The 25,329-nt window shown below is 59.4% G+C and overlaps 1 protein-coding gene across 6 annotated transcripts; it reads right to left on the reverse strand.

Annotated features, from left to right (window-relative positions):
* Positions 1-65: 65 nt before the first annotated feature.
* On the reverse strand, positions 66-24,527 carry kdm3b (lysine (K)-specific demethylase 3B). 6 transcript variants are annotated; one of them, XM_088604181.1, is made up of 25 exons: positions 24,019-24,527; positions 21,510-21,677; positions 20,678-20,791; positions 20,304-20,409; positions 18,917-19,041; positions 18,541-18,609; positions 17,386-18,114; positions 15,124-16,504; positions 13,805-14,012; positions 11,074-11,288; positions 9,831-9,983; positions 9,301-9,408; positions 8,831-8,958; positions 8,287-8,596; positions 7,923-8,188; positions 7,441-7,701; positions 7,042-7,213; positions 6,388-6,478; positions 5,899-6,029; positions 5,482-5,601; positions 4,783-4,806; positions 3,304-3,443; positions 2,131-2,307; positions 1,361-1,495; positions 66-635 (listed from the first exon to the last, which is right to left on the reverse strand). In XM_088604181.1, exons 1-25 carry the CDS (start codon positions 24,181-24,183, stop codon positions 555-557), a joined length of 5,577 nt encoding a protein of 1,858 aa, XP_088460307.1. In that variant the 5' UTR covers positions 24,184-24,527; the 3' UTR covers positions 66-554. The 6 variants fall into 6 exon arrangements, with proteins under 6 accessions (XP_088460307.1, XP_088460304.1, XP_088460303.1 ...); XM_088604178.1 differs by having other exon boundaries at positions 8,287-8,593; positions 23,980-24,527; XM_088604177.1 differs by having other exon boundaries at positions 7,923-8,185; positions 23,980-24,527.
* Between the last annotated feature and the right edge of the window lie 802 nt (positions 24,528-25,329).

A 25,329-nucleotide genomic window follows, 5' to 3' on the forward strand; every position in this document is an offset into this window, starting at 1 on the left:
ACTGGGGCTCCATGACCCTTAGAATATTGCTAAAAATGAGAGGAAAAACAAAAGCAACGCTGGAACCAGGTCAAAAACGCCTTTATTAAAAAACAAAATAAAAAAACAAAAACCAAAACAGAACGGTTTTGAAAACGCTGGAAAGCTTGCAGTCGGCGGAGGCTCTGAGGAAGCCGGGCTGCTCCCCGCTCCGCACAGTCCCCAGGCGAAAGGCACGCCGCCCCCTCGGAGAAGAGATCCCACAATCCCGGCTGGCGACGGACGGAGGCTCCGACCTTCGGAAAACACATCCGGAGAGCGCGCGCCGTCCCACAGGAGTAAACCCCCCCCTCCCCCCTCCCACCGGCTACAACAGACCACAGACAGGAGAAGAAATAAAACGACACGGGGACATGGGGCTGCTCGCCTTTCCGACGCTTGACCCACACAGGAGACCCCCCCCCCCGTGGATCGCGCGCCGAGGCTGGGGGGGCATCTGTGCCGGCGGTGCGAGGTGTAGTACTGCACCGGCGCCCGCCCTCCGGCCAGGGGTCGTCCCGGGACACCGGAGCCGGCTAGGAGCGGGCCAGCTTGGACTCGTGGGCCTTCAGCGTGCCGACGGCGTCTTTCACCGCGTGGTATATGATGTTCTTCACCTGCGGGGGGGGGATGGGATGGAGAAGCGGAGACAGTTCAGCGAGAGCGCGGCGGTACAGCTGTGAGGAGTCCCACCTCCCTTGCCAGCGGACCCCCAGAGTGTCAAGAGACAAAAGGCCTCCATGGCCTCATCGAGTCACACGAGCCCGACTGATCTTCCCCAGTCGCAGCCCTACAGCTCCTATAGACTCGACAGGCACGCAAGTCCGGATCGACCCAGTCAGTCCGTGGGGCCGGCTGACATCAGGACTGTCCTGTGAGCGGTGGTGCCCGAGAGCTACAGGGTGGTGGTGGTCATTTACAGTTCAGATGATCGCTACCCTGCTTCAGTTTCAACAAGTCTCCTGCCTCCATGGTCAGATGGAAACTGCTCCAGGTGTTTAAGCCTTGACGACTCTCACGCTCTGGGAACGTTTGTCAGAGCTATGAATGGATGAGGGATATTTTACAAGATACCACTGTTTTAAGAGACAGATGGTGGTAGGAAAAGGCATCTTTTTTTACAGTGGACCGCAGTCCTTTTGACATGCAGCTGGGACACCTTGAGGCACAGGAGGACAAAAGCAGTGAACCAGCCCAGGACAGGCGGCTGGACCCAGCCTTTCAGAGTCCGGCCCTTCTCAAGCCCCCCTCGGCCACAGGGCTTACCCCCCAGAGGAGCCCTGAAACACAAAGGCATAAGAGCGCCCCGAGAAAGGCCAGACCCCCGGCGCCCCTCACTCACCTGCAGCTTGTCCTCGTGGTTGGAGTGCGTGTTGGACAGGTGCCTGAACTCCTGCGTCAGCCTGAAGCAGTGCTTCACGTGCTCCGGGGACACGAAGTCTTCCGCCACCTTGATGCAGCTGTACAGATTGTGCACCTGCAGAGGGGCAGGGAGGGAAGGGCTCAGCCGACAAACCCACAATCCCCCAGAGAACCGCCAAGCAACAGTGTCTCAGAGTGACCCGTCTGTCTGAGTCATCAACAGATTGTGCACCCCCCCCCCACCCGAGGGGCAGGAACAGACAGCGCATCGCAGACGGGCTCGGATATCAAACCCACAAGCCCCCCCCAGAGAGCCGCCAACCAACACAAATCAGTCTCGGCACGACTCTGGAGCAAAGCTGCGTCTGTCCGTCATTTGCCAGCACAGGAACCAGCTGGGCCTCGAGGCATGAACAACTGAATATATAAACTGGCTCCCCTGAGAAATAATACGAATTCCACATGGCAGAAGAGTGAAATGAGGCTAACTGGTATCGGGGGGGGGGGTGAGTCTCAAGGCTACTGGGTACAGAAAGGTGCTCACTAAGTGGCAGCATGGTCCTGGTTCCAATCAAATCCTATTTGCTCTGATTTTGCCGTTACTGTGAACAGTAAATACCTAGCAATGGTGCAACTTAGCTAATCACACAACTCAAGAAGTGCAGATTGGGGGCTTTGGGACACAACCCGTTTGTCGGTCCGGACCGAGCTGCACCCCGGCTCAGGGGGTGTTGGGAAGTCAGCCCAGACCTGGTGCGGTGCTCCGGCGGGGATGAAGACGGCGTCCCCGAGGAACTGCACGATGGCCCAGCCCTGCACGCCGTACTCCTCGTACAGGCGCCGCCGCAGCTCCTGGTCCAGGTACCAGCTCTGGTCGTGGATCGGGTCGTGGTCCGGGGGGTTCTCCTGGCCCTGCTCCTCGCCCACCTGCAAGGGGGAGGGATTGGGGGGGGTCACCGGAACAGCTCCGGAACGGCGTCCGAAGGAGGGCAGGGCAGGGGGCTCCAATCCTCGTCCTGGAACCCCAACACCTGCTGCCTTTCATTCCAGTCATCTCTCAGGTACACAATCCAGCCCTCAACCTGACTTAATACCAGGACTGACTCGGGCTGTTCTCAGCTCTTACACGAGACCGGCTGCCTTTGAACGATCGTTCCATACAGCAACACAAACTGCTAGTTCTGAGGAGAGAAGAACTTTCGAATACTCCAATGAAGAACCCTGTCTGCTCAATTAAGCTCCAATTTAGGCAGCCTGGTTAACTGGAATGTAATGACCCCCCAGCAGGTGTGTGGACCTGCAGAGCCAGGACTGGGATCCCAGAACTCTGGGCCGGGAGGACTGGACACCAGCAGGACTTGTGGGTCTCATTCATTGTCCTAATGAAACCAACTAATTCAGGTAAGAGATCTAGCTTCTCGGGTTGGGGGGAAGAACCCAGCTGTGCCCACAGGCAAGGGGATCCCCGTTTGCAGCACCCCAGCTAAAGCTCCCTGCTGCTGAACCACACCTCGGTCGAACCCATTTCCGGTTCCGTTCCATCCTTTCCAGAAGGGCTCAGTCTCTGGAGACTGCGGAGAGCTCTGAAGCTGGACCCAGGCCGGGACAGCTCCCTGGGATCTGGGCCGCCTCCGGATTCGGGTCTCGGTCTCGACCCGCTGGGGACCGGCAGGACACTGCAGCATCATGTCTGGGGTCCAACCAGCCCAGCGCACAAACTGGGAGCGCAGGCGCGCGGTCCCTCAACGGAGACAAGGGACGCCCTCAAACCGTATGGGGAGGGGAAGGGGGTTGGGGGGTTCAAGGGGGTTCCCTCCAGGCTGCTGACGGGGCCGGTGGATAACACTAACCCCGCGAGCTGAGCTCCAGAAAGCTCTCCGCACATCGAGAGAGGTGGGGGATCCCCGCGCTCGTTAAGCTCACCTTCCGGAGAAGCTCTCGGATCTTCTCGGCGTCCTTGGCAGCGTAGATGTGCCACAGGGCGCCGGGCTTCTCCCTGCCCTCGTAGATCCGGCGCTTGGTCATCTCGTCCACGTCGCCCTCGTCGATGGTCTTCGCCACCTCTGCGCAGCATGGACAGACGGGACAGGAGAGAGAAACCACACCCCACAGGGTTACGCTTAACAGCGGACAGCAAGGACAGCGGACAGGGAGGACTCCCTCTCCAGATCCCGTCAGGAAAAAGCCTCCGGACTGCTCGAGGGCATCCCGGCCAAAGCCACAGAGGAGAAATCTGAACTCCGAATGTGGCGCAGCGGCTGCGTTTTAAAAGCGTCTCCTGATGAGAAAATGTTTATTGGTCTCGTTCTGAACCACAGAAAAACACCTGTACTGAACTACAAGCATAAGCTCATGGTTAGCAACACTTGGGAGCATTTAAAATGAAGAATCAATGCACAGACAAAAAAAAAAAAAAGCAGAGCACAGAAGGCACGCACACCCCAGGAGACTGCAGACAGGCCTGTCCCTCAAGAGGCCAGGGCACACAGCGCACCCCAATCACACTGGGGTGCATGCTTCTCGCTATGTATTTCCAATCTGTCTTCCTACATAAACTCAGCTTTCAGTTGAACTTGGCATCAATTTAAACCATAAATGAGGCTTCTACTTCGTACAATTCCAGAGATTTTAAAAAATGTTTGAGGGGACATCATTCCAGGCAGAAGCTGCCTCTGTAGGACTTTGGTACAAAATGGTTCATTAAACGAGGACGTCCACAGGACTTCACTTCACTGGAGGTGAGCTTCATATACCAATACTGCTGGAGTACCGTATGCACTAATACACCACAACAACCCAGTCACAGCCCCTGTGGAGTCCAGTACACTGACACGGCCCAGTCACAGGCTCTAGACTTCTAGTCCCTGTGGAGTCCAGTACACTGACACAGCCAAGTCACAGGCTCTGGACTCTTCTAGTCCCTGTGGAGTCCAGGACACTGACACAGCCCAGTCACAGGCTCTGGACTCTTCTAGTCCCTGTGGAGTCCAGTACACCGACACGGCCCAGTCACAGGCTCTAGACTCTTCTAATCTCTGTGGAGTCCAGTACACTGACACAGCCCAGTCACAGGGCACAAAATCTGCTTTGATCCCTATTATCTTCTGCAAACAGAGTGTTATGGGTATAGAAAACTGAAAGAAATGCATCAGGTCATTTACGGCCTTGATCTGAAACTGGTTCTCGTGTGGTTCTCGTTCTCTAAAATGTGATGGCAATTCAATTTCGATAAAAACCCTGCAGTTTCCCCGAGGCGTAGCATGAAGACAGGGAGGCGTGGTGGCCCTCCTCCTGAGCCCTAGCAGAGCCAGTCAGCACAGGGACAGAGACAGAGGGAAGGGAGTGAGAGAGAATGATTAGTGACAAGTACATGCTTGGAAAGTAATACAAAAAACCACAGACCTTGACTTCCAGTGACATCTGTTTCTGTGGATGAGAAAATTTCCCAGAATGAAAAGCAGCAGGTGGAGTGTCACAGCCCCACCTGGGCCAGGAGCCCAGCCTGCCTCAGCACGGCCACAGGGCGGGGGGTGTTGACGCTGGACATGTCACCAAAAGGACCGCATCCCAGGGAACGACCTCGGGCTTCTGCCATTACCAACACAGTACTGCCAGGCCTTGTGCTCTTGAGGGCAGGGGCCAGGTGATGCTCTCCAACAGATCACTCTGAGCCACTACTTAATTAACTATCTCTTTTAAGAGCAGAACTCTGTCCGCCATGGCCCAGCCCATAGAAGATGCCCTCTCTACCTCTGGATAACAGCAGGGTTGTTTTCTGGTTCAGCACTCTGTATGGAGCTCCAGCTCATTGCCCATTTGCCCTTACAGAGTTACGGAGACAAAGCCTGCGCACAAGGGAGGCAAAGGCAATACTTTCTGACAAACCCAGTTCTGCAAGTTTTTTGTAATGGGGACAGGTTCAGTACACTCAGTCCATTCCCTCCAAAGCATGAGACTGACTTCGCTCTGGTGTTTCACTGAATGACCTTTCATCTCTAGGTTCTCCTGGACTGGCCACGCTCACTCACACAAGCGGTGGCCACACCCTCAGGTGACAGCCCCGCCCCCAGCCCCGCCCCCAGCCCCACCCTGTGCACTCACCCTCCTCGTGGTTGTTCTCTCCCTCGGGGATGCCCACGTACACCATGACGTTCACGGCGTCGGACACGTCGAGGTGCAGATTCGTCGTCCCCACCTTCCTGTCCTCCGCCGATATCAGGCCTGCGGGCACACGAGCACGTCAGAGCAGGATCTCAGCATCCAGCTGGCTCTGACCAGGAAATCGGCTTCAAAATCTCAGCGGAGCAGCTTGTTCCAGACACCTGCTGCGCACAGCTTCCTGTTCTTTGTCCTAAATACACCGTCACACGGCCTCAAGTTGTGTCTCGGAGTCCTGCTCTACTGCAGACCAGATTAGACCAACTCTGCCAGTACATTTAGGACTCTTGTATCCTGCTATCCCCTCTGCTCGGGCAGGAACCGGCCTGCAGCCAGCGTACCCCCAGAGCGCCCCCTCACCGTAAGCGTTGTACATCTTGGGCCCCAGGTCGGGCCGCACGAAGAAGTTGGGCAGCCGGGCAGCCAGGTTGAGGCGCCCGTCCCTCTTGGTGTACTCAGGGAGGGGGAGATTCTCCATCAGGTCCTCGAACCTGGGACAGGAAAGACGAGCCCTCAGACCCCGCTCAGGGGTGGAGAAATGCACACTCCGACTCATGCACACACGAGGGCACAAGAAGGTACTAAAAGCAGCCAGACTGATTAAACCGAAGACTGCTCTGCACTTTGGAAGATAGGACATGCGTTCAGGATTCCAGGTCTGGGCAAGAGCTAAGAGCATCAGAACCCACGGCCAGCTCAGTATTTAAGGACTGGAAGAATCCTTTCCCTGTGATCAATATACTCTCTTATCCACACTGGGATTTGGAGAATCTTTCACGTGCCCGTCTGACCCGGGAATCAGGAAGCACGTGCCCATATGAGTCGGGGAGCAGAGCCAGCGTTCCTAACCGTGTTGGCATCATGTCCCGGAAGTCCTCGCCGGGGGGCCAGTCCTTGAGCTTCAGCACCATGGGCTGACCATCGGTGCCCTGCAGTCGCTCTGCAACAAGCACAGGAGGGCACTTAACACACTCTCTCACCCCACACACACACAGCACCCACCCTCTCTCGCCACACACACACAGCACCCACCCTCTCTCGCCACACACACACACAGCACCCACCCTCTCTCGCCACACACACACACAGCACCCACCCTCTCTCGCCACACACACACACAGCACCCACCCTCTCTCGCCACACACACACACAGCACCCACCCTCTCTCGCCACACACACACAGCACCCACCCTCTCTCACCACACACACACAGCACCCACCCTCTCTCACCACACACACACACAGCACCCACCCTCTCTCGCCACACACACACACAGAGCAGCCACCCTCTCTCGCCACACACACACACACAGAGCAGCCACCCTCTCTCACCACACACACACAGAGCACCCACCCTCTCTCACCACACACACACAGAGCAGCCACCCTCTCTCACCACACACACAGAGCAGCCACCCTCTCTCACCACACACACAGCACCCACCCTCTCTCGCCACACACACACACAGCACCCACCCTCTCACACACACACAGAGCACTTACTGGAGATGACCTCGAAGCCGTCCCAGAAGTCCCGGACCTTGACGTCGGAGATGATGGCGCAGTTACGGCAGTTCACCAGGTCGACGTCCTGGTCCCCAAACTCCAGGCTGAAGGCCTCGGGGCGCCACAGGCCGGCCTTCAGCTTCTTGTGAACCCCAGACACCAACACGGGCTGAGGGGGACAGAGGGAGATCCGTGGAGGAGACGAGGGAGCGAGGAGGAGAAACGGCCAGCAGGGCCGACGGCACAGAAGGGGTGAAAGGGTTAGAGGGGGGGGGGAACGGGAAGGAAGGAGCTGTGTCCTCCAGGGCGGAGTCTGGCTGCTCCGGACGGCTCTCCTGCTCGGCCCACGAGCCTCAGCCTCTCAGAGACCAGCCCCGGAGGCGGGCCGACGCTCACCTGGCCCTGCTTCCAGCACTCCCGGAAGATCTTCCAGTTGTTGCTGTTGCTGGGGTCCTGTAGGCACAGCAGGCGCCCGTCGCACAGCCAGGAGTGGGAGGTGTGGGGGTCCAGCACGCTCAGCCCCATCATGCTCTCCTTGCGGCCCCCCTCCACCGCCCCGCCGTCCGCACGCCGCGTCTCCGCCGCCTTCTTCGTCTCCACCACCGAGGCGATGATGTGGTCCAGGAAGTTCGGCAGGGCGCCCTTGGGCTTGTCCCCCTGGAAGGGACCAGAGAGACGCCAAGCGTGAGCCGGAATCACGTCAGCCCCGCAAGGGGCCAGCAAAGCACACCAGCGACTGAGCCAGCGAGCAACGCACGCACCGGCACAAGAGCCAAGACCTAGGAGCGGGCCTCGCGGACCCCACGGGACCAGGTTCTGGCACTGCGGCAATGTTCGAACCCCCCAGTGCATGCTGGGACGCGCTCGGGGATACACACCACTGATGCCGTGGAGAAGACGGAGGGGAAGGGGACCCCCGCGTCCCCCGCGCTCTGGGGCAGCTTCCCCGGGCCGGAGTTGAGCAGGTCGCGCAGGCTGGAGCCCTCGGCCTTGGGCTGGGCGCTGCTGGAGCCCAGGAGGAGGCTGTTGAAGAGCTTGGGGGCTGAGGAAGAGGAGGAGGACTTGGAGAGGGAGGAGAAGGACTCCAGGCCGAAGGGAGACCGGGACTCCTTGGCCATCACCGAGCGGAGAGAGCCCGACTCTGCTGGAGAGGGAGGGAGGGCAAGACGCGTCAGTGTGCCTCCTTTACAGGAGAAATATCCCACAACACCCTCTCTCCGGGTCCCGAAACGGGCTCCTCACCTTTCGTCTCCTCTTTGGCCTTCTGTGTGGCCAGGTCGGCCAGCCAGTGCAGGGCCGAGGAGGGGGGGGCGTCTGTGGAGGGGGGGCGGCTGTCCTTCGTGACAGGGGAGGGGCCCGGAGGCGCAGGGGCGCTGGTGCTGCTGCTGCTGCTGCCCTCCCCAGTATTGCCCCCCGCATCCAGACCCGGATCTGCTCTGGGAGCCGTCTCCCCCTCGCCCCCGGGGCCCCCCACCCCACTGGAGGAGAGCTCGGGACCCAGAGTGCTGCCGCCCGCGCTGGAGACGCCCCCGCTGGAGGTCACAGCGGGCTGCTAGGGGGACACAACACAGAGTGGCTGGAATTAGAAACCTGCCCGGCCGCAAGGGGCTGCAGTGACACCTCGGCGCCACCAGGCGTCACTGTTTCCCAGAGGAAATTCTGAAACCTCCTTGATCTGGCATAGCGCTCTCCGTTGGTACACCGCACTGCAGTTACCCACAGCCACAGGCTGTGCTCAGCTGGCGTCACGCGGGCGCGCACCAGTGCTCACCAGGTGCACCCGTACCTGAGAGAGCCCATTGGGGGCAGCGGGCCTGGCCAGGGGCTTGCTCTGCCGGCTGGTGCAGGGGCAGTTGGCTTTGATGCCCCACTTGCCTCGGGCGGCGTGCACCATGTCTCCGATGTTGTACAGCGCTGCGGGGGAGAGGAGAGGGAGAGCAGTCACACCAAGAGGCAGGTGCCCGAGAGCGAGAGAGCGAGAGAGCGAGAGAGCTCGGGTCCTGCCCAGAGAGAGAGCCCAGTGCATGCCCTCACTGCTGGTACTGGAGGAGCAGGGGCCCAGCAGCAGACTGTGAACAGAGGTGCTCAGAGCTGAACCATACTGGACCCCCACCTCACTGTAATGACTTCACATCAAACTTTTGCTAACTAAAAGAATACAGCAACTCCTTGACCTTCGACACCACGACCTTTGACGCCTCGACCTTGGCGTGCAGGCCCGGCTGCCACGCAGGGGGGGCGTGCGGGGTCACTGACCTGTGCCGGGGATGATCTGGGTGGGCAGGAGGTTCTGGGGTTCATGGGGCTGCCCCTTGGCGCACTTCAGCCAGGAGAACACCTCGTCTTCCGGGCCCTCATCCGTCTCTGCAGAGACACAGCGCAGAGAGAGGGTAAGAGCACAGACAGGCCCTGCAGGGCAGGGGGCTCAGGGCGCGCCCCCTGGGAGAAGCTGCGGGTTCGAACCCCAGGTGGGACCTCAGAGGACACCGGAGGCTGGTGCGCTATGTTTCCCTTTGCGCCTTTTGGGGACGCCATGCTCTTCCAGTCCTGAGCTGCTGACAATTTCAACAGTCCCAGAGGCCCTGCAGGATCTCTTCCGGCACTATCAAGCTCCTGCCGAGCTTAGCGCCACAGATGCGGACCCTTTTCGGTACCGCTGGGCTTGCTGCTCCTGGAGAAGCCCCTTGCTCGCCCAGGGTTACAGCAGCACCCCACCAGGGATTTGAACCTGCAACCTCCGTGCCCCGGTCAGGCACAGCCGCGCGGAGACCAGGCCGTGGGCTCACCGTCCGGCAGGCGGCTCTTGCGCAGCCGGTAGCAGTCCAGGCAGACGCCGAAGCCACACTTGCGGCAGACCCAGTGGATGTTGAAGAGCGTCGTCTCGCACACGTCGCACATCTCCCTGATGCCCCGCACCGCGCGCTTCCACGCCACCTTCTCTGCACACAGAGACATAGCACACTGGTCAGTGTCCACTCCCTGGACTGGTCACTCCCACTGGCCCTTCAGCACTCACTGGTCAGTGTCCACTCCCTGGACTGGTCACTACTCTCACTGTCACTTCAACACACACTGGTCAGTGTCCACTCCCTGGACTGGTCACTACTCTCACTGTCACTTCAACACACACTGGTCAGTGTCCACTCCCTGGACTGGTCACTCTCACTGGCCCTTCAGCACACTGGTCAGTGTCCACTCCCTGGACTGGTCACTACTCTCACTGTCACTTCAACACACACTGGTCACTGTCCACTCCCTGGACTGGTCACTCTCACTGGCCCTTCAGCACACACTGGTCAGTGTCCACTCCCTGGACTGGTCACTCTCACTGGCCCTTCAGCACACACTGGTCAGTGTCCACTCCCTGGACTGGTCACTCTCACTGGCCCTTCAGCACACTGGTCAGTGTCCACTCCCTGGACTGGTCACTCCCACTGGCCCTTCAGCACTCACTGGTCAGTGTCCACTCCCTGGACTGGTCACTCTCACTGGCCCTTCAGCACACACTGGTCACTGTTCACTCCCTGGACTGGTCACTCTCACTGGCTCTTCAGCACACACTGGTCAGTGTCCACTCCCTGGACTGGTCACTCTCACTGGCCCTTCAGCACACTGGTCACTGTCCACTCCCTGGACTGGTCACTCTCACTGGCCCTTCAGCACACACTGGTCAGTGTCCACTCCCTGGACTGGTCACTCTCACTGGCCCTTCAGCACACTGGTCACTGTCCACTCCCTGGACTGGTCACTACTCTCACTGACCCTTCAGCCCACACTGGTCAGTGTCCACTCCCTGGACTGGTCACTCTCACTGGCCCTTCAGCACACTGGTCACTGTCCACTCCCTGGACTGGTCACTACTCTCACTGGCCCTTCAGCCCACACTGGTCAGTGTCCACTCCCTGGACTGGTCACTCTCACTGGCCCTTCAGCACACTGGTCACTGTCCACTCCCTGGACTGGTCACTCTCACTGGCCCTTCAGCACACTGGTCACCCAGAGGCTAGCTCCCTCTCCCCCAGGCCTTACGGTGTGGCTCCACCATCATCATGGCCTCCTTCTCGGACATGACCAGCTGGCAGAACTGGTCGCCCACGTTGGCCAGGATGTACTTGGAGGTGTCGAGGTCGAGGCCCTCCTGAGCGGCGGGCGAGGGCACCCACAGCCCCATGGCCTGGGGGTCGCTCTGCTGGGGGCTCAGGAACCCCTCGACACGCAGCACCCCTTTCCTCGTGAACGCCAGCCTGCGGGGGAGGGGAGTAAGAGAGAGCCGAGTTTGTCAGTGTCCCAGGGCCAGAAACCTGCAGCTTCACAAGAGGAACAGCCCAGCCCAGCCCGGTCCGATCAGAATCACCGGACTGGCTCCAGGCACTCTCTGGAGCTGGGCAGCGCACAGGCTGGCTCCTCTGCATACATACATTCTGTGACTGAGTTACACTCAAAGCCCCAGCCCCCGAAATCAAAAGGAGCTGTGTTCCCCCCCCACACAGAGACAGAGGGGTCAGTACAGACCCCCCACACACACACAGAGACAGAGGGGTCAGTACAGACCCCACACACACACACAGAGACAGAGGGGTCAGTACAGACCCCACACACACACACACAGAGACAGAGGGGTCAGTACAGACCCCCCCACACACACACAGAGACAGAGGGGTCAGTACAGACCCCCCCACACACACACACACAGAGACAGAGGGGTCAGTACAGACCCCCCACACACACACAGAGACAGAGGGGTCAGTACAGACCCCCCACACACACACAGAGACAGAGGGGTCAGTACAGACCCCCCCACACACACACACACACACACACAGAGACAGAGGGGTCAGTACAGACACCACACACACACACAGAGACAGAGGGGTCAGTACAGACTCACACCCCACACACAGAGACAGAGGGGTCAGACTCACCCGCGCACGCACACACACCCACAGAGGGGTCAGTACAGACTCCCCCCACACCCACACAGGGGTCAGTACAGACTCCCCTCCCCACCCCCACCCCCACCCCCACACCCACCCCCACCCCCACACCCCCACAGAGGGGTCAGTACAGACTCCCCCCACACCCACACCCACACACAGAGGGGTCAGTACAGACTCCCCCCACACCCACACACACACAGAGGGGTCAGTACAGACTCACACCCCCCACACAGAGACAGAGGGGTCAGTACAGACTCACACCCCCCACACAGAGACAGAGGGGTCAGTACAGACTCACACCCCCCACACACACAAACCCACACACACACAGAGGGGTCAGTACAGACTCACACCCCCCACACAGAGACAGAGGGGTCAGTACAGACTCCCCCCACACCCACACACACACACAGAGGGGTCAGTCCAGACTCACACCCCACACACACACACAGAGAGACAGAGGGGTCAGTACAGACTCCCCCCACACCCACATACACACACACAGAGACAGAGGGGTCAGTACAGACTCCCCCCACACCCACATACACACACACAGAGACAGAGGGGTCAGTACAGACTCCCCCACACACATACACAGAGACAGAGGGGTCAGTACAGACTCACACCCCACACACACACACACACACACACACACACACACACAGAGACAGAGGGGTCAGTACAGACTCACACCCCACACACACACAGAGACAGAGGGGTCAGTACAGACTCCCCCCACACACACACACAGAGACAGAGGGGTCAGTACAGACTCACACCCACACACACACACACACAGAGACAGAGGGGTCAGTACAGACTCCCCACACACACACACACACACACACACACACACACACACACACACACACACACACACACACACACACACACACACAGAGACAGAGGGGTCAGTACAGACTCCCCCCCCACACACACACACAGAGAGACAGAGGGGTCAGTACAGACTCCCCACACACACACACACACACACACACACACACACACACAGAGACAGAGGGGTCAGTACAGACTCACACCCCACACACACACAGAGACAGAGGGGTCAGTACAGACTCCCCCCACACACACACACAGAGACAGAGGGGTCAGTACAGACTCACACCCCACACACACACACACACACAGAGACAGAGGGGTCAGTACAGACTCCCCACACACACACACACACACACACACACACACACACACACACACACACACACACACACAGAGACAGAGGGGTCAGTACAGACTCCCCCCCCACACACACACACAGAGAGACAGAGGGGTCAGTACAGACTCCCCCACACACACACACACACACACACACACACACACAGAGACAGAGGGGTCAGTACAGACTCCCCCACACACACACACACAGAGACAGAGGGGTCAGTACAGACTCCCCCCCCCCACACACACACACACACACACACACACACACACACACACACACACAGAGACAGAGGGGTCAGTACAGACTCCCCCACACACACACACACAGAGACAGAGGGGTCAGTACAGACCCCACACACACACACACACACACACACACACACACACACACACACACACACACACAGAGACAGAGGGGTCAGTACAGACTCCCCCACACACAAACACACAGAGACAGAGGGGTCAGTACAGACCCACACACACACACACACACACACACACACACACACACACACACACAGAGACAGAGGGGTCAGTCCAGACTCCCCCCCCCACACAGAGACAGAGGGGTCAGTACAGACTCACACCCCCACACACACACACAGAGGGGTCAGTACAGACTCCCCCACACACACACACACCTGCGGAAGTGGAAGAAGCGGCAGGCGACGGTGGAGTCGTCCTCGTCCGGCTCCTGCTCGCGGGACTTGCGGTAGCGCTCCAGCCGGCACTCCCGGCACTTGTGCAGGTGAGGCGCCACGTTGATGCACGAGCCGTCCTGCAGGAAGGACTCGCCCGACTGCTTCAGCTTCCGCACCTTCGTCACGTCCTTCAGCACCGACTGGCCCGCTGCGGAGAGGGACAGAGGGTCACCCGGACTGCACAGGGGGACAGAGGGTCACCCGGACTGCACAGGGGGACAGAGGGTCACCCGGACTGCACGGGGGGACAGAGGGGTCACCCGGACTGCACGGGGGGACAGAGGGGTCACCGCACACAGCGCCCCAGACTGCACAGGGGAGACAGAGGGGTCACTGCACACAACGCCCCAGACTGCACGGGGGGACAGAGGGTCACCCAGACTGCACAGGGGAGACAGAGGGGTCACTGCACACAGCGCCCCAGACTGCACAGGGGAGACAGAGGGGTCACTGCACACAACGCCCCAGACTGCACGGGGGGACAGAGGGGTCACCCAGACTGCACAGGGGGACAGAGGGTCACCCGGACTGCACGGGGGGGCAGAGGGGTCACTGCACACAGCACCCCAGACTGCACAGGGGAGACAGAGGGGTCACTGCACACAGCACCCCAGACTGCACAGGGGAGACAGAGGGGTCACTTCACACAGCACCCCAGACTGCACAGGGGAGACAGAGGGGTCACCTCACACAGCGCCCCAGACTGCACAGGGGAGACAGAGGGGTCACCGCACACAGCACCCCAGACTGCACAGGGGAGACAGAGGGGTCACTGCACACGGGAGACAGAGGGGTCACTGCACACAGCGCCCCAGACTGCACAGGGGAGACAGAGGGGTCACTGCACACAGCGCCCCAGACTGCACAGGGGAGACAGAGGGGTCACTGCACACAGCGCCCCAGACTGCACAGGGGAGACAGAGGGGTCACTGCACACAGCGCCCCAGACTGCACAGGGGAGACAGAGGGGTCACCGCACACAGCACCCCAGACTGCACAGGGGAGACAGAGGGGTCACTGCACACGGGAGACAGAGGGGTCACTGCACACAGCGCCCCAGACTGCACAGGGGAGACAGAGGGGTCACTGCACACAGCGCCCCAGACTGCGCAGGGGGGACAGAGGGGTCACCCAGACTGTGCAGGGGGGACAGAGGTGCCCTTCTTCATCCCACACACTGACGGGCACGCGCCCAGAGAGGGGAACACGGGGAGCGCGTGTGGGGAGCAGGAGGAAGTGAGACCCCAGGGCCTGCTCACCTCTGAAGGGCTTGGTGCGCGGCCGGCTCTTGCCCACGCCCTTGCCCTTCCCCTTCTCCAGCAGCAGGGCGCCCTCGCCCCCGGCCCCCCCCAGCGGCCCCAGCTCCTGGGGCTTGTCCTGGAGGGGCTCCTCGGAGTCGCTCAGGTCCGACAGGTCGCTGTTGGTGCTGGAATCCGAGTCGCGCTTCGAGGAGAGCCCCCGCTCGTCCAGGGGGAACTTCTGGGGCGACTGGTCGAACAGCAGGGGGGGGTCCGAGAGGGGCACCCCGCTGCCGAGGCCGCCACCCTGAAACAGCGAGAAGCTGGGGGCCGGCTGGGGCTCGGCTCCAGGTTCCAGGGATTTGGGGTCCCCAGTCCCCTCCGATCCCGCCAGCGCCCCCGATCCCTCCTCGGTGGGGCTGGCAGACAGGGTGGGCATCTCCAGGACCGGCGGGGGGCCGGCGGGGGGCTGCGCGACGGCGGGGGGCGGGTGGACGGCGGCGGCGGCCGCGGCCGCGGCAGAAAAGGCAGCGAAAGGGGAGGACAGGCGGCTCTTGGGCGGATCCGCGAGGGAGAAGAGGCCGGGCTTGCCCTCGGCCGGGGCCCCGGGGGCCGCGGCGGGGGGCGGGGGCCAGTCGGAGGTAGCTGGGGGCCGGCCGGCCGGCGAGGAGGAAGAGGAGGAGGAGGAGGGCGGGGTCCCGGCGGAGGACGCGGGCAGGCCGCTGAAGGGGCTGTGCGACAGCTTCTCGGCCAGCGCCAGGAAGGGGTTGGGGGCCTCCTCCCGGGAGAGCTTGGGCAGCTGCAGGAAGAGGTTCTCGTGCGCCTCGGAGGGCCGGGGGCCGGACAGGAGGCCCAGGCCCCCCCCCGCAGCGCCGCCGCTGCCCGCCAGGCTGCTCCCGGAGCCCTTCCCCCCTCCGCTGCTCATCCCTGCCGGGAAAGCAGGAGAGAGCTTGGGCATGGCTTCCGACCCGAAAGGCTTGCCCTGAACCGCTCCGTTGCCCGCGGGTTTGGGGTCCGGCTTGGCCGGCTCCTTGGGGGAAGCCAGCGCCGTCCCGAACAATCCGGCGGCTGCAGCAGGCTTTTTCGGGGTCTCGGGGAGGGCCAGGGTCTTGAAGCCCCCCAGGCTGGGCGGGTCCTTGGCCAGGCTCTCGGACACGACGGTGAAGTAGTTGGCGCTGGGCCCGGAGTTCTGCGCCATGCACTGGAAGAATAAGTTCTGGGAAGGGTCCGAGTCGCGCGCTGGCTCCTCCTTCGCCCCAAACCCTCCGAACCCGAAGGGCCGGCTGTCCGCGCCCAGCGCCCCGTTGCTCTGGGAGCACGGCTCTCCGAAGGCTGGAATCGGCAGGGGCTGGCTCGGGGTCATCCGGAAACTGCCTGCCGACATCGGCGTGCTCCTGGCACTCTGCGAACAGACATCAGACTCTTAAACGCCAGCTGAAACGTTCGTCACGCTGCTTGCTGCCACCAAACATGCCGCCTGTCTCTAGACATGGGTCGCCAGCAACAGCCCCATGATCATCTACAGTCCCCCGGCTTCCACCCCATGATCCCCTCCCACAGTCGTCTCCTCTCCTGCAGCCCCCCAACACTTCCTCCCCATGATCCTCTCCTGCAGCCCCCCAACACTGCCTCCCCATGATCCTCTCCTGCAGCCCCCCCAACACTGCCTCCTCATGATCCTCTCCTGCAGCCCCCCCAACACTGCCTCCTCATGATCCTCTCCTGCAGCCCCCCCAACACTTCCTCCCCATGATCCCCTCCTGCAGCCCCCCCAACACTTCCTCCCCATGATCCTCTCCAGCAGCCCCCCAACACTGCCTCCCCATGATCCTCTCCAGCAGTCCCCCCCACCCTTCTTCCCCATGATCCTCTCCTGCAGCCCCCCAACACTGCCTCCCCATGATCCTCTCCAGCAGTCCCCCCCACCCTTCCTCCCCATGATCCTCTCCTGCAGCCCCCCAACACTGCCTCCCCATGATCCTCTCCTGCAGCCCCCCAACACTGCCTCCCCATGATCCTCTCCAGCAGCCCCCCAACACTGCCTCCCCATGATCCTCTCCAGCAGCCCCCCAACACTGCCTCCCCATGATCCTCTCCAGCAGTCCCCCCCACCCTTCTTCCCCATGATCCTCTCCTGCAGCCCCCCCACCCTTCCTCCCCATGATCCTCTCCAGCAGTCCCCCCACCCTTCCTCCCCATGATCCTCTGCTGCAGCCCCCCCCAGCCTTCCTCCCCATGATCCTCTCCCGCAGCCCCCCTCTCCCTGTACTGCCCCCAGCTCACCTCAGGCTGCGTCACTGCCCTGGTGGGCGCCATCTGGTCTCCGTAGCTAGAGGGGGCAGCGGATGCAGAGCTGGTAGCCCCTCCTTCGACAACACGCAGGCCAGAGGAAGAGGAAGGGGGAGAGGGGGCAGGGGTTGGGACCACAGTACTGGGGTACCCTCCCACTGCCCCCTCTCTCTCATTCTCAGGTGTGGGGGCTGTAGAAGGCTTCTCCTTCTTGAGAGCGAGGGCACCAGTGGGGGCTGCACTGCCCATCTGCCCCACAGAGGGGAAAGAGGTGCTGGAGAAGGGGGAGGGGGCAGGTTTGGGCAAGGGCGGGGGTACAGCGATGGGGGCAGCAGTGGGATTCAGGACAGGCAACGGGTCGCCCCCAGAGACAGGGCGGTCCTGCACCACGACTGTGCGCCCGTTCTCTTTAGTGTAGGTGGCGAACAGTATGTTGGGGTGCCCCTGGGAGGAGACGTGGGTGGAGGGACCGGGGGAGCTCTGGCTCGGGGATGTTCCCTGGGGGGCAGCTGAGGTGTTGGGGCTGCCCTCTCCTCCTCCCCCTCGCCAGGTGCCCAGGCTGCCCTCCCCCCACTCGCTGTCGCCCCCGCCCTCGGCCCCCTTCAGCCTCTTCAGGGCCACGTCGCCCTCGCTCTCCGAGGCGTTGCGCCGGCGCCGCCCGCCATCGCCTTTCCCCCCGTCGCTCTCCTTCCGCCTGCGCCCCTTCTTCCCCGGCTGGTCGGCCTGCGCGGGAGAGAGGGGGAGAGCCGCAGAGCGGGAGCATCAGTCGGGCCGGGCTCCGCCACGCCCACCCTTCCCACAATCCCCTGCAGTCACGCCACCCCTACAGTAAGCGAAACCAGCCCTGTCCGCAGTGGGACGTCGCTGGGGAAGAGTGGGTATCGGAGCCAGGCCAGCAGCATTCCTACAAACAAACCGCGATGTTCAACATCTTCATACCACAAGACCCGGACTGACCACTAGCCAAGCACGACAGGAGCCAACCGGGCCTAAAAAACCAGTAACGCCCACTATGGATGCTCATTTTCTGAAACGGCTCAAGCTGTCTCTCCAGACTATGAGCTGTAAAACCCTGTGACCCTACTAACGAGCCGTTCAATAAACTTAAAAATGTCATCAGTCCAGATAATCATCATGCCCCCCCCTCACCTCGTCCAGTCGCTCATCGGCCAACATCACGTGGAGCACCCGGGGGTCAACTACCTGGGTCTCCTCACCCTGCGCAGAGAGAGAAAGAGCGATGCTCTCAGTACAGCCTGGGATGGCTCTGACTGCTGTGCATAGGGAGCTTGGCCTGGTGTCCTGCAGTTCTTTCTAAATGGAAGTCAAAGATCAGTGGCTTGGGTTGCTCATTTTCTAATGGCACAGCTAACAGGGGCTCCACATGTCCCTCCACAGGAGTCTGAGCGGCTCTCAGTAAAGCCTGGAGTGGATGGCCTGCAGTGGAATGGGAAACAGATCTGACATCCTGTGCAGCTCTCAGTAAAGCCCGGAGTGGATGGCCTGCAGTGGAATGGTGTCCTACCTGGCTCATGGTGATCTCCATGATGTGGGAGAGGGGGTCGTGCTGGGACACCAGCCCCGGCGCCCAGGGCTCCTCGAACTCTGGCTGGTACACCCTCACCCTCTGGCCCTGGATGGTGTAGGGGCCTGTGAGCAACACAAGGTAGACTGTGTTGGGGAAAAGTCCTTCTACCATTCATGCATCTGTGCTTTGAAGAGACCATTTTGATAGCTGCAGCTATGAAAGAGTAAAGAGCCAACAGCACCACTGGTGGGTCTGAGGTTTTCTCTACTGCACCCACCCCATGACCCCAACACCCCGCACAGTGCCAACCACGGGACCTCAAAACTGCACACAGCGCAGAGCCCGTGACCCCAACAGTGCCACAGCACAACACAGCGCAGAACACACGACACTGACACCAGGCAATGCAGACCGCAACTCAGGCAGATTTCCTGTCAAACGCCCACAAAAGTCACTGATTCAGACTGTCTGGCTAGAAGGTAGTCAAAAAGCTCTGCAGAAGTTATACAATTAATAAAAATGGCTCTGATCTATCGACGGCGATCACACACCACTGACTGAGCTCAGCCCTACACCAGCTCATCATCACTGGCTCTGATCTATCGACGGCGATCACACAGCACTGACTGAGCTCAGCCCTACACCAGCTCATCATCACTGGCTCTGATCTATCGACGGCGATCACACAGCACTGACTGAGCTCAGCCCTACACCAGCTCATCATCACTGGCTCTGATCTATCGACAGCGATCACACAGCACTGACTGAGCTCAGCCCTACACCAGCTCATCATCACTGGCTCTGATCTATCGACGGCGATCACACAGCACTGACTGAGCTCAGCCCTACACCAGCTCATCATCACTGGCTCTGATCTATCGACGGCGATCACACAGCACTGACTGAGCTCAGCCCTACACCAGCTCATCATCACTGGCTCTGATCTATCGACGGCGATCACACAGCACTGACTGAGCTCAGCCCTACACCAGCTCATCATCACTGGCTCTGATCTATCGACAGTGATCACACAGCACTGACTGAGCTCAGCCCTACACCAGCTCATCATCACTGGCTCTGATCTATCGACGGCGATCACACAGCACTGACTGAGCTCAGCCCTACACCAGCTCATCATCACTGGCTCTGATCTATCGACAGTGATCACACAGCACTGACTGAGCTCAGCCCTACACCAGCTCATCATCACTGGCTCTGATCTATCAACAGCGATCACACAGCACTGACCGAGCTCAGTTCTACATCAGGTGAATATCACTGTATCTGATCTATTGATACCAAGAGCCCCTGTCTCAAGCTCAAACCCATGGTCAACCAGAACGGCACGTCGCTGTCCCAGGGGCAGGGGTGTCCGGTCACTCACCTCTCCTCAGGATCTCCTGCAGCTTGAGGTCCCCGAGCCAGCTGGTCACTGCGGCCTGCAGCGCAGAGTGCTCCTGCAGCAGTGTATGACAGAGGTCGTCTTCCACCTGCAGACAGCACACACACAGTCACATGGCTGCACGGACACGCCCCGGGGCCACACACACACTGCTGACCTCTCCCTGCCTCCTGTAAACTGAGCAATTATGCAGTTCTCGTTAACCCTGTCATTAAGCCAATTAGGGGTTCAGCAGAGTACCCAAGCGCCCATCTGGACGACAGCCGTGCACAGCGGTGGAGTCGCTCCTTTCGAACAGAGGCTGCTGACCGATACGCGCTGTTCCCCACATGCGTGTGTGTCCACTGCCGGCCCACCTCAAATTTCTGCAGGGACGTCCCATCGGGGAGGAAGCTGAGGGCCCGGTCCACAAAGAACTCCACCGGAACCAGGGAGCCCAGGCCGATCCTGTCCACCAGGGGGCGGAATGCCTGGAAACGAACAAAGCCGCAATTTCAGAGGGAAAACGGCACAAAGTCTTCTTGCTGATAAAGTGAGATGGCCTCACTGTCAACAGAAGTTCTGGAAAAAGCTAGTTAGTCCCTTAACCTGCCCCTGGCCCCATCGCCCTTCATATCTACGCACTCTTTCCTCACGGGTCGGCAGAATCTCAGCTGATTTTCCCACTGCTGGTTAATGAAATACATATTAAACTTTCATTTCTATAACTTTAGCTCACAAAATTGTGATCAGAGAAAATCTGAACTGCAAGGCCAGAGGTCCTGGAGTCCACAGTCCCGCAGGGATCAATCTGTGTTCATCGGCCTTAATGAGATTAATTATCAACTTAATCATCACGCAGGAGTATCGGGGCTGCAAGCCCCAGCTTATCCAAGAAGAGCCTGGGATAAGCAGCCTGCGAACAGGAAGTTGGAACACGAGCTAATTGGAACTACAGACAACCTGCTTTCCCAAACCCAAGTTATCTTGGGTTCAGTTTCCAGACCCCAGATTGTGTGCGTACCCCAACTTCTGTAAGGCCTCATTTGAGGAAGAGACGTTCAGAAAGATTCCCCCCGTCATCACCAGACAGCCTTCAGATGCTTTATTCTTCATGACGAACACCAGGCAATACAGAGTGGACACACAACGCGTGCGAGAGGCTTCGTCAGGGGCACATGCAACCGTGTTCAGCTTCTCCGGACTCACCAGGGCAGGCCAGACAGCGCTGGGCACAGTGCCCCCTCCCGGCTGGGCAGGCTCTTTGCGGGGCGCCCAGACAATGGAGCTCTCCACCAGCAGCGCCTGGACCTGCTCCGCGTATACCCGCACCCAGGACCGCCTCCCCCATGATGCGCCCTCAAACTCCACAAACACCTGAGGAAGGCAGAAAGGGACGGTCAGATTGCACACTTCACTGAACTCCACAAACACCTGAGGAAGGCAGAATGGGACGGTCAGATTGCACACTTCACTGAACTCCACAAACACCTGAGGAAGGCAGAATGGGACGGTCAGATTGCACACTTCACTGAACTCCACAGGCACCTGGGGAGGGCAGAGAGGGAGAGTGAGACTGCACACTTCACTGAACTCCACAGGCACCTGAGGAGGGCAGAGAGGGACAGTGAGACTGCACACTTAACTGAACTCCACAGGCACCTGAGGAGGGCAGAGAGGGACAGTGAGACTGCACACTTCACTGAACTCCACAGGCACCCGAGGAGGGGACAGAGGGACAGTGAGACTGCACACTTCACTGAACTCCACAGGCACCTGAGGAGGGGACAGAGGAACAAGGAGATTGCACACTTCACTGAAGTCCACAGGCACCTGAGGAAGGCAGGGAGGGACAGTGAGACTGCACACTTCACTCAATCCACAGGCACCTGAGACAGGGAGAGTAAGTGTACACACACAGGTAAGCCAGCCCTGGTACTGGAGAGCCAGAAATGAATCACCCCTACTGGTCTGCCTTTACTCAGCAATTCATAAAGACTTGGAACATGTTGTGCTAGGATCAATTTCATCAGTTCAGCTGGTCAGCAGAGCCTGGAATGGCCGACAGGAACTGGAACAGAACCAACAGACCAGCTGTGGTCTCTGACAGCTACAGACTGAAGGGGATTCATGTCAGCTGATCAAGAACCTCACTAAACCGGAGTCTGAAATGGCCAGTAGGAATGGTCAGCAGCAGTTGGGAAGATCTATACTCCAGAGGGGTTTCCATATTAGCTGATCTCTGAGCTTAGTTCTCCAGGGGTCAGAAGGAGATTATTGCTCCCAGTGAGCAGAAACTGCAGAGTTAAGGATGACCCTCAGACCTGAGGAACTGCAGCTGTCCAGGACCAGGGCTGGACACCACAGACACACATCCTGGTACTCAAGCACCCAAGCAAGTAAGACTGCGTTTGCCCTTACACTCCATATACACAAAGGGAGAAAGGGGGAGAGACAAACACCTGAGGCAGAGAGAGCCCATGTTTAAAGCGGACTAGTGGGCTGTAGGGTTTCACTGTATGGAAACAGTCAACCCAGAGAACTTCAGAACCCACACTAAAGAAACCAGTGGAAATTACAGAGAGAATTGAACACTGAGGCACTTCTTTACACAAAGGGCGGTGGGAGTGTGGAACAATCCACCCAGCCATGTGGTTGAAGGTGATAAGCTGGCTTCTATCAAGAAACAGACTGATGAGATCTGTAGATCAGTCAGCCATTAACTACCCAACAGGCCAGATGAGCTGAATGACTCGTCTCGTCTGCAACCTTTCCAATGCTCTTACAAGCCCACTGCTTGCAGCAATGAATGAAAACTAAAAGCCCTCACCGGACTTCTATAACATAATTCAAATGACGATCAACTGTCTCTTGCAGACACGTTTACCGTCATCATGCGCTGACTCGACCAGGGGTATTATACTTGGTCATTCCATTCACCACACGTCTGGAGTCCCATCTACATTACATTTCTTAGCAATGTGACTAGAATAACGCCCACGACTTTATTACAATAACGTCTGACCTACTGAACACCGGCGGTCAGCACTGTACCGAGTGCTGTGTACACAAGCAATTCATCTCCCACACGTGCACAAATCACAATCGTTCACACAAATCCGTGCATTTCTAAGAGGAGGGGAAGAATATCCTGTAACCTCTTTATCTGTTTTTTTTTTTTACTTTCCAACCACCCCCCAACCGCCTCACCGGGGGAGCCAGGGCGAGAGTTTCTCACGCGTCAGCTCAGAAGAGGTCGTGTTATTGTTTACACTCGGCGCTGCGTTCATTTGCACAGACGCGGTCGCTGTTTCGGGATGAAAGGCGACTCCAGTGCAAAGCAAAAACCAGTGAAAAGCACAAAACACAGACACACACAAGCCATTATGAGCTCCCAGCCCGCCTGTGTTGTGCTAGGACAGGGCCCTGCGGTACTTCGGGACTAGGCCCGAAATCCCCGGACTGGAGTGCGGCGTTGCAGGCGCCGATGGGGTTCACAACAGCGCACCGCTATAGACCTTGAAACGATTTCTCTAAACTCAAATGTTCTTTACAACTCGAGAGCGGTACGTCCCTTGCCCATACGTGCACTCGCTAGCTCGTGTGAACCGACTGTGTTGATGTTGTTGTTGTTGTTGTTGGTGTTGTTTTTTGCGCACTCATCGCTGCGGACACTGACCGTCAGCCCCGGCGGTGCCGTCCGCTCTCCGCCGCTCACCTCTACCCCCGGCGCCGCCAGGCCGATCACGCTGACCGCCCGCACCGTCCCTCGGAGCCAGTCGCGCTGGCTCACCGCCGGCTCCGGCTCGGCCCCGGCCGCCGCGCCCGCGTCCCCGAAGAGCAGGAGCAGCCGTTTGCCGACCAGCCCCAGCGAGTCCCCCATCCCGAGCCCCCCTCGGAAAACAAAATGCAGGAATGGAGAAAAAAATAACTTCTGCACAGGGAACTCTTGATACTGTCGTCTCCACTACCCCCCCCCCGCCGTCTCCCCCCCAGCACTCCTCTAGAGAGGAGTCCTCCAGATACTGCGCCGCTGGTTGGGGGAAAAAGCGGTTGCAAATAATAATTGCAAGGGTAGAAAGAGAGAGAGCGCTCCCCCGTCCGCAGCAATAAAATGTTATTGTTCACAATGCAACAATCCCGCTCTGTCCGCCATTACAGCAGCCCGACGCGCTCCTGCACACTGCAGAGCTCCTATCCTGGGCGTGAGGGAAACTGCGCGGCGCCCCCCAGCGCCCAGTCCGGGAAGCACAGGGAGAGGGAAGGAGGCGGGGCAGTTGGAAGCGAGGCAGTTGCAAGTGAGGCCAAATTATTAGGTCCCCGCAGTCAAATCAATTGGTGTCCAGCCCTGGTCCTGCAGGTCTGAGGGGTCACCCTTAACTCTGCAGTTTCTGCTCCCTGGAGCAATAATCTCCCTGTGACCCCTGGAGTAGGAGAGGTGTTTAGAGAGGTCAGAACTCAAGGATGACAGCTGAATTCTTGCTGCCCATTCTGGGCTCCACTGGCCATTCCTGCTGCCCATTCCAATCTCTACTGGCCATTCCAGACTCCAATGGCCATTCCTGCTGCCCATTCCAATCTCTACTGGCCATTCCAGACTCCACTGGCCATTCCTGCTGCCCATTCCAATCTCTACTGGCCATTCCAGACTCCACTGGCCATTCCTGCTGCCCATTCCAATCTCCACTGGCCATTCCTGCTGCCCATTCCAGACTCCACTGGCCATTCCTGCTGCCCATTCCAAGCTCCACTGGCTATTCCTGCTGCCTATTCCAATCTCTACTGGCCATTCCAGACTCCACTGGCCATTCCTGCTGACTGGATTGCTCCAAACTCACGTGTGCTCCAGACCACCTGACCACGGCAGGGAATAAATCCCCTGGTGGACCAGAATCTCAGCAGGATAATAATCTACATTGATTTCCCTGCAACATACAACTGGCAGCCCACTGAAGCCCAGCAGGTGTAAGCCTGGCCAGTACCTGGGACTCCTGGGAAAACTAAGGTTGCTGCTGGAAGAGGTGTTAGT

Source organism: Lepisosteus platostomus, chromosome 13 (genome assembly GCF_059453375.1).
Source record: "Lepisosteus platostomus isolate fLepPlt1 chromosome 13, fLepPlt1.hap1, whole genome shotgun sequence".
NCBI lineage: Eukaryota > Metazoa > Chordata > Actinopteri > Semionotiformes > Lepisosteidae > Lepisosteus > Lepisosteus platostomus.